This window comes from Nerophis ophidion, linkage group LG01 (assembly GCF_033978795.1).
Source record: "Nerophis ophidion isolate RoL-2023_Sa linkage group LG01, RoL_Noph_v1.0, whole genome shotgun sequence".
NCBI lineage: Eukaryota > Metazoa > Chordata > Actinopteri > Syngnathiformes > Syngnathidae > Nerophis > Nerophis ophidion.
In genome coordinates, this window is record NC_084611.1 from 3,796,557 (window position 1) to 3,813,656 (window position 17,100).

Here is a 17,100-nt window from a genome sequence, read left to right on the forward strand (position 1 = left end):
TGTAAACAAACTCATTTTTAGTCCAAATATGTATATACATTCTCGTTAATAGTAAAAATATTCAACAAATTCTCATTTCTAGTCCAAATATGTAAACAAATTCTCATTTGTAGTCCAAATATGTAAACAAACTATCATTTTTAGTCCAAACATGTAAACAAACTCTCATTTTTAGTTCAGGTATGTAAACAAACTCTCATTTCTAGTCCAAATATGTAAACAAAATCTAATTTCTAGTCCTAACATGTAAACAAATTCTAATTTCTAGTCCAAATATGTAAACAAATTCTCATTTCTAGTCAAAATATGTAAACAAACTCATTTGTAGTCCAAATATGTAATACATTCTCGTTAATAGTAAAAATATTCAACAAATTCTCATTTATAGTCCAAATATGTAAACAACTTCTCATTTGTAGTCCAAATATGTAAACAAACTATAATCTTTTAGTCCAAACATGTAAACAAACTCTCATTTCTAGTTCAGGTATGTAAACAAACTCTCATTTCTAGTCCTAATATGTAAACAAATTCTCATTTTTAGTGCAAATATGTAAACAAACTCTCATTTCTAGTCCAAATATGTAAACACATTCTCATTTGTAGTCCGAATATGTAAACAAACTGTCATTTCTAGACCAAATAAGTAAACAAACTGTCATTTCTAGACCAAATAAGTAAACAAACTCTCATTTCTAGTTCAGGTATGTAAACAAACTCTCATTTCTAGTCCAAATATGTAAACAAAATCTAATTTCTAGTCCTAATATGTAAACAAATTTTAATTTTTAGTGCAAATATGTAAACAAACTCTCATTTCTAGTCCAAATATGTAAACAAATTCTCATTTGTAGTCCGAATATGTAAACAAACTGTCATTTCTAGTCCAAATAAGTAAACAAACTGTCATTTCTAGACCAAATAAGTAAACAAACTCTCATTTCTAGTTCAGGTATGTAAACAAACTCTCATTTCTAGTCCAAATATGTAAACAAAATCTAATTTATAGTCCTAATATGTAAACAAATTCTAATTTTTAGTGCAAATATGTAAACAAACTCTCATTTCTAGTCCAAATATGTAAACAAATTCTCATTTGTAGTCCGAATATGTAAACAAACTGTCATTTCTAGTCCAAATAAGTAAACAAACTGTCATTTCTAGACCAAATAAGTAAATATTTCTAGTTCAGGTATGTAAACAAACTCTCATTTCTAGTCCAAATATGTAAACAAAATCTAATTTATAGTCCTAATATGTAAACAAATTCTAATTTTTAGTGCAAATATGTAAACAAACTCTCATTTCTAGTCCAAATATGTAAACAAATTCTCATTTGTAGTCCGAATATGTAAACAAACTGTCATTTCTAGTCCAAATAAGTAAACAAACTGTCATTTCTAGACCAAATAAGTAAACAAACTCTCATTTCTAGTTCAGGTATGTAAACAAACTCTCATTTCTAGTCCAAATATGTAAACAAAATCTAATTTATAGTCCTAATATGTAAACAAATTCTAATTTTTAGTGCAAATATGTAAACAAACTCTCATTTCTAGTCCAAATATGTAAACAAATTCTCATTTGTAGTCCGAATATGTAAACAAACTGTCATTTCTAGTCCAAATATGTAAACAAACTCTCATTTCTAGACCAAATAAGTAAACAAACTGTCATTTCTAGACCAAGTATGTAAACCAGTTGTCTCTGAAGAGTTTGATGGATCCAGGAGAGAAAGCAGTACTATACCAGCTTGTGTTTAATTGCGTCCCTTTGCTCAATTAGCTTCCTCTGCTGTCCCTCAGCTCGTCAGCTGCTGACGAAACCCGACACTGCACCATCACCTCAGCTTCATTGCTATTCCGCACCTTCCCTCTCACAATTAACCGCAAACAACGGGCGCTCGGCGGCACTAATTGATCCTGGGAGAGACGCCGCGTGTCAACACTCGGCCATTTTCTGCCCGTGACAGCTTAGGAACCCAGACAGGATCCGTGACTTAAGCACAGTGGTCTCAATTCCCACTGGGCTGGACTCGCGTCTTAGTCCGGCTCACGGCCGACTGGGCCTGGCCGCCGGGGGGACTTTCATCTGCATGTGTATCCCCCCCGGAGTGCAGCTTTATCTCAAAACCACCCTGGCGGAATCCACTTGTGGCTTTGGCACGTACACAGAATACAGAACACAGAACACAGAACACAGAACACAGAATACAGAATACAGAACACAGAACACAGAACACAGAATACAGAATACAGAATACAGAATACAGAATACAGAGTACAGAATACAGAATACAGAATACAGAATACAGAACACAGAACACAGAACACAGAACACAGAACACAGAATACAGAGCAGGCAGCAGAAGTAGGAAGGCTCAGGGGGGACACCACTTGACATTTGATATCAGAATAATCAAGCCGGCGGGCACAAGACCGTGACACAACCCCCAACATACGTACGTGTCCTTTAAAACTGACTTGGAAACAACGTTGCAAATGAGATACATTGGGACAATGTTGATGTCAAACGCTGACTCCTCGTTGTTGGTTGGGACATGACCACATTTCAATGTCAAATCAACGTCACAAAGTTCCAGAGACACTTTTTTTTAAACTTCAATAAACGTCAAAAAGGTATGTTGTTTTAATGTTAGGTTTGAGTTGTGGAATATTGGTTGGGAAAATGACCAAATTTCAACGTCAGAACCCAACATTGAATAAATGTCGTCAAAAAGCATGTTGTTTCAACGTTAGGTTTGAGTTGTAGAATATTGGCTGGGAAATTATTAAAATTCAATGGTTTATCAACGTCAGAACCCAACATTGATTTTACGTCATCAAAAAGCATGTTGTTTCAACGTTGTATTTGTTTTGTTGAATATTGGTTGTAAAATAACCACATTTCAATGTCAAATCAACGTCACAACCTGACGCTGATTAAATGTCGTCGAAAAACATGTTTCAACGTTAGGTTTGTGTTATAAAATATTGGTTGTAAAATTGACTAAAATTCAATGGTCAATCAACGTCACAACCCAACATTGATTTAACGTCGTCAAAAACCTTGTTGTTTCAGCGTTAGGTTTGTGTCGTAGAATATTTGTTGGGAAAATAACCAAATTTCAATGGTCAAATATTTTAACGTTGTATTTGTGTTGCAGAATATTGGTTGGGACAATAACCCAAATTCAATGGTCAAATCAACGTCACAACCTGACATTGAATAAACGTCATCAAAAATCATGTTGTTTCAACGTTGTATTTGTGTTGCACAATATCGGTTGTAAAATAACCACATTTCAATGTCAAATCAACGTCACAACCTGACGCTGATTAAACGTCGTCGAAAAACATGTTTCAACGTTAGGTTTGTGTTATCAAATATTGCTTGTGAAATTGACAAAAATTCAATGGTCAAACAACGTCAGAACCCAACATTGATTCAACGACGTCAAAAAGCATGTTGTTTCAACGTTAGGTTTGTGTTATAAAATATGGGTTATAAAATGACCACATTTCAATGTCAAATCAACGTCACAACCTGACATTGAATAAACGTCATCAAAAAGCATGTTGTTTCAACGTTAGGTTTGTGTTATAAAATATGGGTTATAAAATGACCACATTTCAATGTCAAATCAAGGTCACAACCTGACGCTGATTAAATGTTGTCGAAAAACATGTTTCAACGTTAGGTTTGTGTTGTAGAATATTGGTTGGGAATATAAACAAAATTCAATGGACAAATGTTTTAATGTTTTATTTGTGTTGTAGAATTTTGGTTGGGACAATAACCCAAATTCAATGGTCAAATCAACGCCACAACCTGACATTGAATAAACGTCATCAAAAAGCATGTTGTTTCAACGTTGTATTTGTGTTGCAGAATATTGGTTGTAAAATAACCACATATCAATGTCAAATCAATGTCACAACCTGACGCTGATTAAATGTTGTCGAAAAACATGTTTCAATGATAGGTTTGTGTTATAAAATATTGCTTGTAAAATTGACTAAAATTCAATGGTCAATCAACGTCAGAACCCAACATTGATTTAACGTCGTCAAAAAGCATGTTGTTTCAACGTTAGGTTTGTGTTGTAGAATATTGGTAGTAAAATAACCACATTTCAATGTCAAATCAATGCCACAACCTGTGATTCAATACACGTCGTCAAAAAGCATGTTGTTTCAACGTTGTATTTGTGTTGCAGAATATTGGTAGTAAAATAACCACATTTCGATGTCAAATCAACGTCACAACCTGACGCTGATTAAACGTCGTCAAAAAGCATGTTTCAACGTTAGGTTTGTGTCATAAAATATTGGTTGTAAATTTTACTAAAATTCAATGGTCAATCAACGTCAGAACCCAACATTGATTTAATGTCGTCAAAAAGCATGTTGTTTCGACGTTAGGTTTGTGTTGTAGAATATCGGTTGGGAAAATAACCAAAATTCAATGGTCAAATATTTTAACGTTGTATTTGTGTTGTGGAATATTGGTTGGGACAATAACCCAATTTCAACGGTCAAATCAACGTCACAACCTGACATTGAATAAACGTCATCAAAAAGCATCTTGTTTCAACGTTGTATTTGTGTTGCAGAATATTGGTAGTAAAATAACCACATTTCAATGTCAAATCAATGTCACAACCCAACATTGATTTAACGTCGTCAAAAGGCATGTTGTTTCAACGTTAGGTTTGTGTCATAAAATATTGGCTGTAAAAATGACTAAAATTCAATGGTCAATCAACGTCAGAACCCAACACTGATTTAATGTTGTCAAAAAGCATGTTGTTTCAACGTTAGGTTTGTGTTGTAGAATATTGTTTGGGAATATAAACAAAATTCAATGGACAAATGTTTTACCGTTGTATTTGTGTTGCAGAATATTGGTTGTAAAATAACCACATTTCAATGTCAAATCAACGTCACAACCTGACGCTGATTAAATGTTGTCGAAAAACATGTTGTTTCAATGTTAGGTTTGTGTTATAAAATATTGGTTGTAAAATTGACTAAAATTCAATGGTCAATCAACGTCACAACCCAACATTGATTTAATGTCGTCAAAAAGCATGTTGTTTTAACGTTAGGTTTGTGTTATAAAATATGGGTTATAAAATGACCACATTTCAATGTCAAATCAACGCCACAACCTGACATTGAATAAACGTCATCAAAAAGCATGTTGTTTCAACGTTGTATTTGTGTTGCAGAATATCGGTTGTAAAATAACCACATTTCAATGTCAAATCAACGTCACAACCTGACGCTGATTAAATGTCGTCGAAAAACATGTTGTTTCAACGTTAGGTTTGTGTTGTAGAATATCGGTTGGGAAACGACCAAAATTCAATGGTCAAATCAACGTCACAACCTGACATTGAATAATCGTCGTCAAAAAGCATGTTGTTTTATGGTTGTAAAATAACCACATTTCAATGTCAAATCAACGTCATAACCTGACGTTGATTAAATGTTGTCGAAAAGCATGTTGTTTCAACGTTAGGTTTGTGTTGTAGAATATTGGTTGGGAAATGACTAAAATTCAATGGTCAATCAACGTCACAACCCAACATTGATTTAATGTCGTCAAAAAGCATGTTGTTTTAACGTTAGGTTTGTGTTATAAAATATGGGTTATAAAATGACCACATTTCAATGTCAAATCAACGTCACAACCTGACATTGAATAAACGTCATCAAAAAGCATGTTGTTTCAACGTTGTATTTGTGTTGCAGAATATTGGTTGTAAAATAACCACATTTCAATGTCAAATCAACGTCACAACCTGACGCTGATTAAATGTCGTCGAAAAACATGTTTCAACGTTATAAATGTGTTATACTTGTATAGCACTTTTCTACCTTCAAGGTAGCTAAAAGCCCTAGGCTGCCCGCTCATTGTCCAGCGCAGCTCTTGAGGTGCCAGATCCAGACGTCAGTGCATTACTTGCTCCCAAAGCAGCTGTGGCCAAGTCTACCTTCTGTTCTTGCGGACTCACCACGGGCAGATAAGAACGCTTCAGGGGGCTGCGAACACTCCTCCGCTGTCTCAGGTCTGGCAAATGAGACGAGACGGACTGAGCAGTCCAGTCCGGGCAGGACTTATTAAATGTGGAGGGGGCTTTAATCAAAGTGGACAGGTGGACTGACGTGTGATTCCCCTCCAAGTCCGTGGACCATGTCCGCCTGTCAGAGACCGGGGGCTCCTTCAACCTGAACGCCTCGGATGGCTTGAAGGCTTTTCCGCCCACCCCCTCCCCTCACCCTCCCCCGCCCCAACCACAAACTTTTGATAGCTGGTCGTCTGAGCCTCGCTGCGGAGACTCGCCAATCGATTGTCGCGGCGAGTGGCGAGCGAGGGAAGAGACTGAGGGAGTGCAGAGGAGGTGTTGCCATCAACTATTTGAAGTGATGCACGACCCGGGAGTCCAGACTTAAATAATAGTCCAGACTTAAATAATGCACTGACTACACACCAGTTGTTTGATTGTAACGCACATCTTACTTGTATGTGGAGGTGTTGAAATTGCTAATGCTAATCAGTAGCATGTACAGTATATGGCATTTCAATGTACATGAGCATTGAGTTAGCACATTTTGAAAAGTGGAGCCTTGCTTTCCGGCGCTTTCTAGCAGGTAAGCTTGCTTTGTTGGCGAGGGCCTGTTTACCCGCCAAGTGTTTGAAACCGGTGCCAACTCCAGGTTACAACACGCCGTATGTACTATGTAAACAAATTCTCATTTGTAGTACAGATATATAAACACATTCTCATTTTTAGTCCAATTATGTAAATAAAACTCTAATTTCTAGTCAAAATATGTAAACAAATTAACATTTCTAGTGCAAATATGTAAACAAATAATAATTTCTAGTCAAAATATGTAAAAAAAATTCTCCTTTCCAATCAAAATATGTAAAAACTATTCTCATTTCTAGTCAAAATATGTTAAAAAATGTATCCTTTCTAGTCAAACTATGTAAAAACAATTCACATTTCTAGTCAAAATATATCAACACATTCTCATTTCTAGCCCAAATATGTAAATAAAACTCTCATTTCTAGTCAAAATATGTAAACAAATTAACATTTCTAGTCCAAATATGTAAACAAATTCTCATTTCTCGTCAAATTATGTAAACAAATTCTCATTTCGAGTCAAAATATGTAAACCCATTCTCCCTTGTAGTCAAAATATGTAAACAAACTAACATTTCTAGTCAAAATATGTAAACAAATGATAATTTCTAGTCAAAATATTTAAACAAATTCTCCTTTCTAGTCAAAACATGTAAAAACAATTCAAATTTTTTGTCCAAATATGTAAACAAATTGTAATTTCTAGTCAAAATATGTAAAAAAATAAATTAATCTAATTTTTAGTTAAAATGTGCAAATAAATTGTCATTTCTAGTCAAAATATGTAACCAAATTCTCATTTTATGTAAACAAATTCTCATTTCTAGTCCAGATGTATAAACACATTCTCATTTTTAGTCCAAGTATGTAAATAAAACTCTCCTTTCTAGTCAAAATATGTAAACCAATTCTCACTTGTAGTCAAAATATGTAAACCAATTCTCACTTGTAGTCAAAATATGTAAACAAATTAACATTTCTAGTCCAAATATGTAAACAAATTCTCATTTCTCGTCAAATTATGTAAACAAATTCTCATTTCTAGTCAAAATATGTAAACCAATTCTCCCTTGTAGTCAAAATATGTAAACAAATTAACATTTCTAGTCAAAATATGTAAACAAATTATAATTTCTAGTCAAAACATGTAAAAACAATTCTAATTTTTGTCCAAATATGTAAACAAATTGTAATTTCTAGTCAAAATATGTAAAAAAAAAATTAATCTAATTTTTAGTTAAAATATGCAAATAAATTGTCATTTCTAGTCAAAATATGTAACCAAATTCTCATTTTATGTAAACAAATTCTAATTTCTAGTCCATATATATAAACACATTCTCATTTTTAGTCCAAATATGTAAATAAAACTCTCCTTTCTAGTCAAAATATGTAAACCAATTCTCCCTTGGAGTCAAAATATGTAAACAAACTAACATTTCTAGTCAAAATATGTAAACAAATGATAATTTCTAGTCAAAATATTTAAACAAATTCTCCTTTCTAGTCAAAACATGTAAAAACAATTCAAATTTTTTGTCCAAATATGTAAACAAATTGTAATTTCTAGTCAAAATATGTAAAAAAATAAATTAATCTAATTTTTAGTTAAAATGTGCAAATAAATTGTCATTTCTAGTCAAAATATGTAACCAAATTCTCATTTTATGTAAACAAATTCTCATTTCTAGTCCAGATGTATAAACACATTCTCATTTTTAGTCCAAATATGTAAATAAAACTCTCCTTTCTAGTCAAAATATGTAAACCAATTCTCACTTGTAGTCAAAATATGTAAACCAATTCTCACTTGTAGTCAAAATATGTAAACAAATTAACATTTCTAGTCCAAATATGTAAACAAATTCTCATTTCTCGTCAAATTATGTAAACAAATTCTCATTTCTAGTCAAAATATGTAAACCAATTCTCCCTTGTAGTCAAAATATGTAAACAAATTAACATTTCTAGTCAAAATATGTAAACAAATTATAATTTCTAGTCAAAACATGTAAAAACAATTCTAATTTTTGTCCAAATATGTAAACAAATTGTAATTTCTAGTCAAAATATGTAAAAAAAAAATTAATCTAATTTTTAGTTAAAATATGCAAATAAATTGTCATTTCTAGTCAAAATATGTAACCAAATTCTCATTTTATGTAAACAAATTCTAATTTCTAGTCCATATATATAAACACATTCTCATTTTTAGTCCAAATATGTAAATAAAACTCTCCTTTCTAGTCAAAATATGTAAACCAATTCTCCCTTGGAGTCAAAATATGTAAACACACTAACATTTCTAGTCAAAACATGTAAACAAATTATAATTTCTAGTCAAAATATGTAAAAACAATTCAAATTTTTAGTCAAAACATATAAACAGATTGTCATTTCTAGTCAAAATATGTAAATAATAAATAAATAAATCTAATTTCTAGTTAAAATATGCAAATCAATTCTCATTTCTAGTCAAAATATGTAAACAAATTCTCATTTTTAGTCCAAATATGTAAATAAAACTCTAATTTCTAGTCAAAATATGTAAACCAGTTCTCACTTGTAGTCAAAATATGTAAACAAATTCTCATTTCTAGTCAAAATATGTAAAAACAATTCTCATTTCTTGTCAAAATATGTAAACAAATTCTCATTTGTAGTCAAAATATGTAAAAACAATTCTCATTTCTTGTCAAAATATGTAAACAAATTCTCATTTGTAGTCAAAATATGTAAAAACAATTCTCATTTCTAGTCCAAATATGTAAACAAATTCTCATTTCTAGTCAAGATATGTAAACCAATTCTCCCTTGTAGTCAAAATATGTAAACAAACTAACATTTCTAGTCCAAATATGTAAACAAATTCTCATTTCTAGTCAAGATATGTAAACCAATTCTCCCTTGTAGTCAAAATATGTCAACAAACTAACATTTCTAGTCAAAATATGTAAACAAATTCTCATTTTTTGTCCAAATATGTAAATAAAACTCATTTGTAGTCAAAATATGTAAACCAGTTCTCACTTGTAGTCAAAATATGTAAACAAATTCTCATTTCTAGTCAAATTATGTAAAAACAATTCTCATTTCTAGTCAAGATATATAAACCAATTCTCCCTTGTAGTCAAAATATGTAAACAAACTAACATTTCTAGTCCAAATATGTAAACAAATTCTCTTTTCTAGTCAAAATATGTAAAAACAATTCTAATTTTTAGTCAAAATATGCAAACAAATGATCATTTTTAGTCAAAATATGTAAAAAAAATAAAAATAAATCAAATTTCTAGTTAAAATATGCAAATAAATGATCATTTCTAGTCCAAATATGTAGACAAATTCTCATTTCTAGTCCAAATATGTAAAAACAATTCTAATTTTTAGTCAATATATGTAAAAAATAAAAATAAAAATCTAATTTCTAGTTAAAATATGTAAATACATTCTCATTTCTAGTCAAAATATGTAAACACATTCTCATTTTTAGTAAAAATATGTAAACAAATTGTCATTTTTAGTAAAAATATGTAAACAAATTCTCATTTCTAGTCAAAATATGTAAACAAATTCTCATTTTTAGTAAAAATATGTAAACAAATTGTCATTTTTAGTAAAAATATGTAAACAAATTGTCATTTTTAGTAAAAATATGTAAACAAATTCTCATTTCTAGTCAAAATATGTAAACAGATTATATTTTTTAGTGAAAATATGTGAAAAAGATGGTAATTTCTAATCAAAATTTGTAAAAAAAAAAAAACAATTAATTTCTTGTCGAAATATGTAAATAAATTCTCATTTCTAGTCCAGATATATAAACACATTCTCATTTTTAGTCCAAATATGTAAATACAACTCTCCTTTCTAGTCAAAATATGTAAACAAATTCTCATTTCTAGTCAAATTATGTAAAAAAAATTATCCTTTCTAGTCAAAATGTGTAAAAACAATTCTCATTTCTAGTCAAAATATGTAAATAAACTCTCATTTGTAATACAAATATGTAAACAAATTATCATTCTAGTCCAAATATGTAAACAAATGATAATTTCTAGTCAAAATATGTAAAAACAATTCAAATTTTTAGTCAAAATATGTAAACAAATTGTATTGTTAGTCAAAATATGTAAAAAAAATATATAAATCTAATTTCTGGTTAAAATATGCAAATAAATTCTCATTTCTAGTCAAAATATGTAAACAAATTCTCATTTTTAGTCCAAATATGTAAATAAACTCTCATTTCTAGTCAAAATATGTAAACAAATTCTCATTTTTAGTCCAAATATGTAAATAAACTCTCATTTCTAGTCAAAATATGTAAACCAATTCTCCCTTGTAGTCAAAATATGTAAACAAACTAACATTTCTAGTCAAAATAAATAAATGATAAATGGGTTGTACTTGTATAGCGCTTTTCTACCTTCAAGGTACTCAAAGCGCTTTGACACTACTTCCACATTTACCCATTCACACACACATTCACACACTGATGGAGGGAGCTGCCATGCAAGGCGCCAACCAGCACCCATCAGGAGCAAGGGTGAAGTGTCTTGCTCAGGACACAACGGACGTGACGAGGGTGGTACTAGGTGGGATTTGAACCAGTGACCCTCGGGTTGCACACGGCCACTCTACCACTGCGCCACACCGTCCCAATATGTAAACAAATTCTCCTTTCTAGTCAAAATATGTAAAAACAATTCTAATTTTTTGTCAAAATATGTAAAAAAAATAAATAAAAAAAATTCTAGTTAAAATATGTAAATAAATTTTCATTCCTAGTCAAAATATGTAAACAAATTCTCATTTTTACTAAAAATATGTAAACAAATTCTCATTTTTAGTCAAAATATGTAAACAGATTCTCATTTCTAGTGAAAAAAATGTTAATTTCTAGTCAAAATATGTAAAAAAAAATTTTTTTATTTCTAGTCGAAATATGTAAATAAATTCTCATTTGTAGTCCAGATATACAAACATTCTCATTTCTAGTCAAAATATGTACACCAATTCTCACTTGTAGTCAAAATATGTAAACATATTTACATTTCTAGTCCAAATATGTAAACAAATTCAATTTTTTTAGTCAAAATATGTAAAACCAATTCTCATTTCTAGTCAAAATATGTAAAACCAATTCTAATTTCTAGTCAAAATGTATAAATAAACTCTCATTTCTAGTCAAAATATGTAAATAAACTCTCTTTTCTCGTCCAAATATGTAAACAAATTCAATTTTTTTTGTCAAAATATGTAAACAAAATCTAATTTCTAGTAAAAATATGTAAATAAACTCTGATTTCTAGTCCTAATATGTAAACAAATTCTCATTTGTAGTCCAAATATGTAAACAAATTCTCATTTCTAGTCCAAATATGTAAACAAATTCTCATTTCTAGTCCATCCATCCATCCATTTTCTACCGCTTATTCCCTTTGGGGTCGCAGGGGGCGCTGGTGCCTAACTCAGCTACAATCGGACGGAAGGCGGTGTACACCCTGGACAAATCGCCACCTCATCGCAGGGCATAATTTCTAGTAAAAATATGTAAACAAAATCTAATTTCTAGTAAAAATATGTAAACAAAATCTGATTTCTAGTCCAAATATGTAAAACAATTATAATTTCTAGTCCAAATTAGTAAACAATTTCTCATTTATAGTCCAAATTTGTTAAAAAAAAAAAACTAATTCTTCGTCCAAATATGTTTAAAAAAATCAAATTTCTCATCAAACTATATAAACAAATTCTGATTTCTAGTCCAAATATGTAAAAAAACTAACTAATTTCTAGTCCAAATATGTAAAAAACAAACTAATTTCTAGTCCAAATATGGAAAAAACGAACTAATTTTTAATCCAAATATGTAAAAAAACAAACTAATTTCTAGTCCAAATATGTAAACAAATTCAAATTTTTTAGTCAAAATATGTAAAACCAATTCTCATTTCTAGTCAAAATATGTAAAACCAATTCTAATTTCTAGTCAAAATGTATAAATAAACTCTCCTTTCTAGTCAAAATGTGTAAATAAACTCTCATTTCTAGTCAAAATATGTAAATAAACTCTCTTTTCTCGTCCAAATATGTAAACAAATTCAATTTTTTTTGTCAAAATATGTAAACAAAATCTAATTTCTAGTAAAAATATGTAAATAAACTCTGATTTCTAGTCCTAATATGTAAACAAATTCTCATTTGTAGTCCATCCATCCATCCATTTCTACCGCTTATTCCCTTTCGGGGTCGCGGGGGGCGCTGGCGCCTATCTCAGCTACAATCGGGCGGAAGGCGGGGTATACCCTGGACAAATCGCCACCTCATCGCAGGCCATAATTTCTAGTAAAAATATGTAAACAAAATCTAATTTCTAGTCAAAATATCTAAACAAACTAATTTCTAGTCCGAATATGAAAACACATTTTCATTTATAGTCCAGACGTGTAAACAAACTTTTATTTCTAGTCCAAATTTGTAAAAAAACTACTAATTTTTAGTCCAAATATGTTAAAAAAAAAATCTAATTTCTCATTAAAAGTATACAAACAGATTCTGATTTCTAGTCCAAATATGTAAAAACAACAACTAATTTCTAGTCCAAATATGTAAAAAACTAACTAATCTCTAGTCCAAATATGTAAAAAAACAAAACTAATCTCTAGTCCTAATATGTAAAAAAACAAACACATTTCTATTCCAAATATGTAAAAAAGTAACTAATTTCTATTCCAAATATGTAAAGAGAGCTACTACAATCCTGTGAGTAGTACAGTATTGCTGAGGGAGACATAAGAAGTAGTTTTTAGGCCAGAGATGTTGAGAGGAAGAAAAGACAACATTTTGTACACAACTTGACAACACTAGCAGGCAAATGTAAAAAAAAAAACTAATCTCTAGTCCCAATATATAAAAAAACTAACTAATTTCTAGTCCAAATATGTAAAAAACAAACTAATTTCTAGTCCAAATATGTAAAAAAACTAACAAATTTCTAGTCCAAATATGTAAAAAAAACTTACTAATTTCTAGTCCTAATATGTAAAAAAACAAACAAATTTTCTAGCCCAAATATGCAAAAAACTAACTAATTTCTAATCCAAATATGTAACAAAACTAACTAATTTCTAGTCCAAATATGGAAAAAACTAACTAATCTGTAGTCCTAATATGTAAAAAAACAAACTAATTTCTATTCCAAATATGTAAAAAAAATTACTAAATTCTAGTCCAAATATGTAAAAAAACTAACTAATTTCTAATCCAAATATGTAAAAAAACAAACTAATTTCTATTCCAAATATGTAAAAAACTAACTAATTTCGAGTCTAAATATGTAAAAAAACTAACTAATTTCTATTCCAAATATGTAAAAAACTTACTAATCTCTAGTCCTAATATGTAAAAAAACTAACTAATTTCTATTCCAAATATGTAAAAAAACAAACTAATCTATAGTCCTAATATGTAAAAAAACCAAACTAATTTTCTATTCCAAATATGCAAAAAACTAACTAATTTCTAATCAAAATATGTAACAAAACTAACTAATTTCTAGTCCAAATATGGAAAAAACAAACTAATCTGTAGTCCTAATATGTAAAAAAACAAACTAATTTCTATTCCAAATATGTAAAAAACTTACTAATTTCTAGTCCTAATATGTAAAAAAACAAACTAATTTCTAGTCCAAATATGTAAAAAACAAACTAATTTCTAGTCCAAATATGTAAAAAAACAAACACATTTCTATTCCAAATATGTAAAAAAACTTACAAATTTCTAGTCCAAATATGTAAAAAAACGAACTAATCTCTAGTCCTAATATGTAAAAAAACAAACAAATTTTCTAGCCCAAATATGCAAAAAACTAACTAATTTCTAATCCAAATATGTAACAAAACTAACTAATTTCTAGTCCAAATATGGAAAAAACTAACTAATCTGTAGTCCAAATATGTAAAAAAACTAACTAATTTCTAATCCAAATATGTAAAAAACAAACTCATTTCTAGTCCTAACATGTAAAAAAACAAACTAATTTCTATTCCAAATATGTAAAAAACGTACTAATTTCTAGTCCAAATATGTAAAAAACTTACTAATTTCTAGTCCAAATATGTAAAAAACAAACTCATTTCTAGTCCTAACATGTAAAAAAACAAACTAATTTCTATTCCAAATATGGAAAAAACTAACTAATTTCTAGTCCAAATATGTAAAAAACTTACTAATTTCTAGTCCAAATATGGAAAAAACTAACTAATCTCTAGTCCAAATATGTAAAAAACAAACTAATTTCTAGTCCAAATATGGAAAAAACGAACTAATTTTTAATCCAAATATGTAAAAAAACAAACTAATTTCTATTCCAAATATGTAAAAAAACAACTAATTTCTATTCCAAATATGTAAAGAGAGCTACTACAATCCTGTGAGTACTACAGTATTGTTGAGGGAGACATAGTTTTTAGGCCAGAGATGTTGTGAGGAAGAAAAGACAACATTTTGTACACAACTTGACAACATTAGCAAGCAGAGCTAATAACAACTTTTACTTGCTAATTACATTTTCGGACAAGTCTTACATGACAATTTTAACATGTTTCCTTTGGCAAACATGTTTTGAGTGATGACAGGCGACCACAGAAGGAAGTTAGTTATGTGGAGTGGGAATAGGAAGGAGATTGTGTAGCAATATTGCTGATGGCGTCTGACCTTGGCGTGGACGGCGTAGGAGGCCAGCAGCACGGAGGCCTCGGGGGGACACTGGATCTCCTCCTCCAGGATCTTCTTCTTCACCTGGGTGGCGAGTCACACACAATCAGAGCGGCGACAACAACACACCAGCGAAAAACAATCATCCCGCCCAAAAGAATCCAAAGTCCTTCCGAGAAATCCATTTAGCGGCCGGCGGGGGATTCCAGGAAATGAATTCAGGGAACAATGGCTGCTTCTTTTCTTTTTTTTTTTTTTACTTTGAAATTCTTGTAAGCCGAGTGACTGGAAATAAAACTAAACTTAAAGTTGACACAAAAAAAAAGGTGTAAAAAATGTGAGAAAAAGGAGACATTGGGAAAGGGGGAAGAGTACAAAAAAATATCAGTCTAAGGCTGGACCCTCAGGAGGGGTCCAGACTGAGTCAGAGGGGAAAAAAAACCTCACATAACATGGCACACATAAACATGGTACATGTAATCACACCAACTTGCAACAGAGGGGGGGGGGGGTTGGGGCCCTGGAGGCTGGCTGCCGCAGTAAAGTGATAGTCAGCCATCCACAACCCCGGAGGAATTAAGCAGTGGTGAAAGCGTTGAATTGGGGAGGGGCGTATATATATATATATATATATATATATGTCTTGATTGGATTATCCAGAGAATAGTGTTCGATACCGTAGTAGAGCGCAATATGTAGGTGTGGAAAAAATCACAAGACTACTTCGTCTCTACAGAACTGTTTCATGAGGGGTTCCCTCAATCATCAGATTTTAATGGAAGCATTCACATACAATGGTTTATATAGGGCACAGAGTGGGTGGGTACAGGCAGGCGTAGGGTGTGGTGATTGGCTCATGTGTTACCTAGGAGGTGTTTTTCTGTCTGTGGCGGCAATTTGAAATGATTTCACTGCGCTTGTTGAGGGATGACAGGTCTGGATGATATATAATAAACAGTTTCTCTTTTAAGAATAGGTTGCATCTTTTAGTACCACTGTTGTAAGGTGTGCTGGATGCAAGGATTTGCCATGTTGGAAATGCATCTGCTTTGAGTGTCGCAGGATATCCACACATTCTTGCCGTCTCTGTCCTAGCATAGGGTTGTGATCAAAATGATTCAACCCCCACACGATTTTGGTGTTTTAGCAAGTTGGACATTTATTCCGTATTTTGTTGAAATAAAGATGCATTAAATAGACAAATGCACCTTGAATAATAACATTATATTTTGTAACATACCAAACAGTGTCATTTCTCTTAATATCTCATTGACAAAATGATTCAACGCCTTGAAGATCCTAACTCTTAAGAACAGAAAGTCCACAAAGTTGAGTTTTGTTGATGTTATTGACTTATGTGCTAATCAGACATATTTGGTCGCGGCATGACTGCAAGCTAATCGATGCTAACATGCTATTCAGGCTAGCTGTATGTACATATTGCATCATTATGCCTCATTTGTAGCTGTATTTGCATCCAGCCTTTCCCTCCACCCACATTTAATGCCAAACAAACACATACCAATCGTCGGTTAGAAGGCGATCGCCAAATTCGTCCGCGCTTCCTCCCGTGCCGCTGTCTGTATGTACATATTGCATCATTATGCCTCATTTGTAGCTATATTTGCATCCAGCCTATCCCTCCACCCACATTTAATGCGAAACAAACACATACCAATCGTCGGTTAGAAGGCGATCGCCAAATTCGTCCGCGC

At 31.2% G+C, this 17,100-nt stretch overlaps 1 protein-coding gene across 1 annotated transcript in view; it reads right to left on the reverse strand.

Moving 5' to 3' along the window:
• Nucleotides 1-17,100, reverse strand: part of LOC133549118 (merlin-like) — a 62,023-nt gene that overhangs the window by 32,955 nt on the left and 11,968 nt on the right. The window contains 1 exon segment of the mRNA XM_061894260.1: nt 15,386-15,469. Within this exon segment, the coding sequence (XP_061750244.1) occupies nt 15,386-15,469 (84 nt within the window).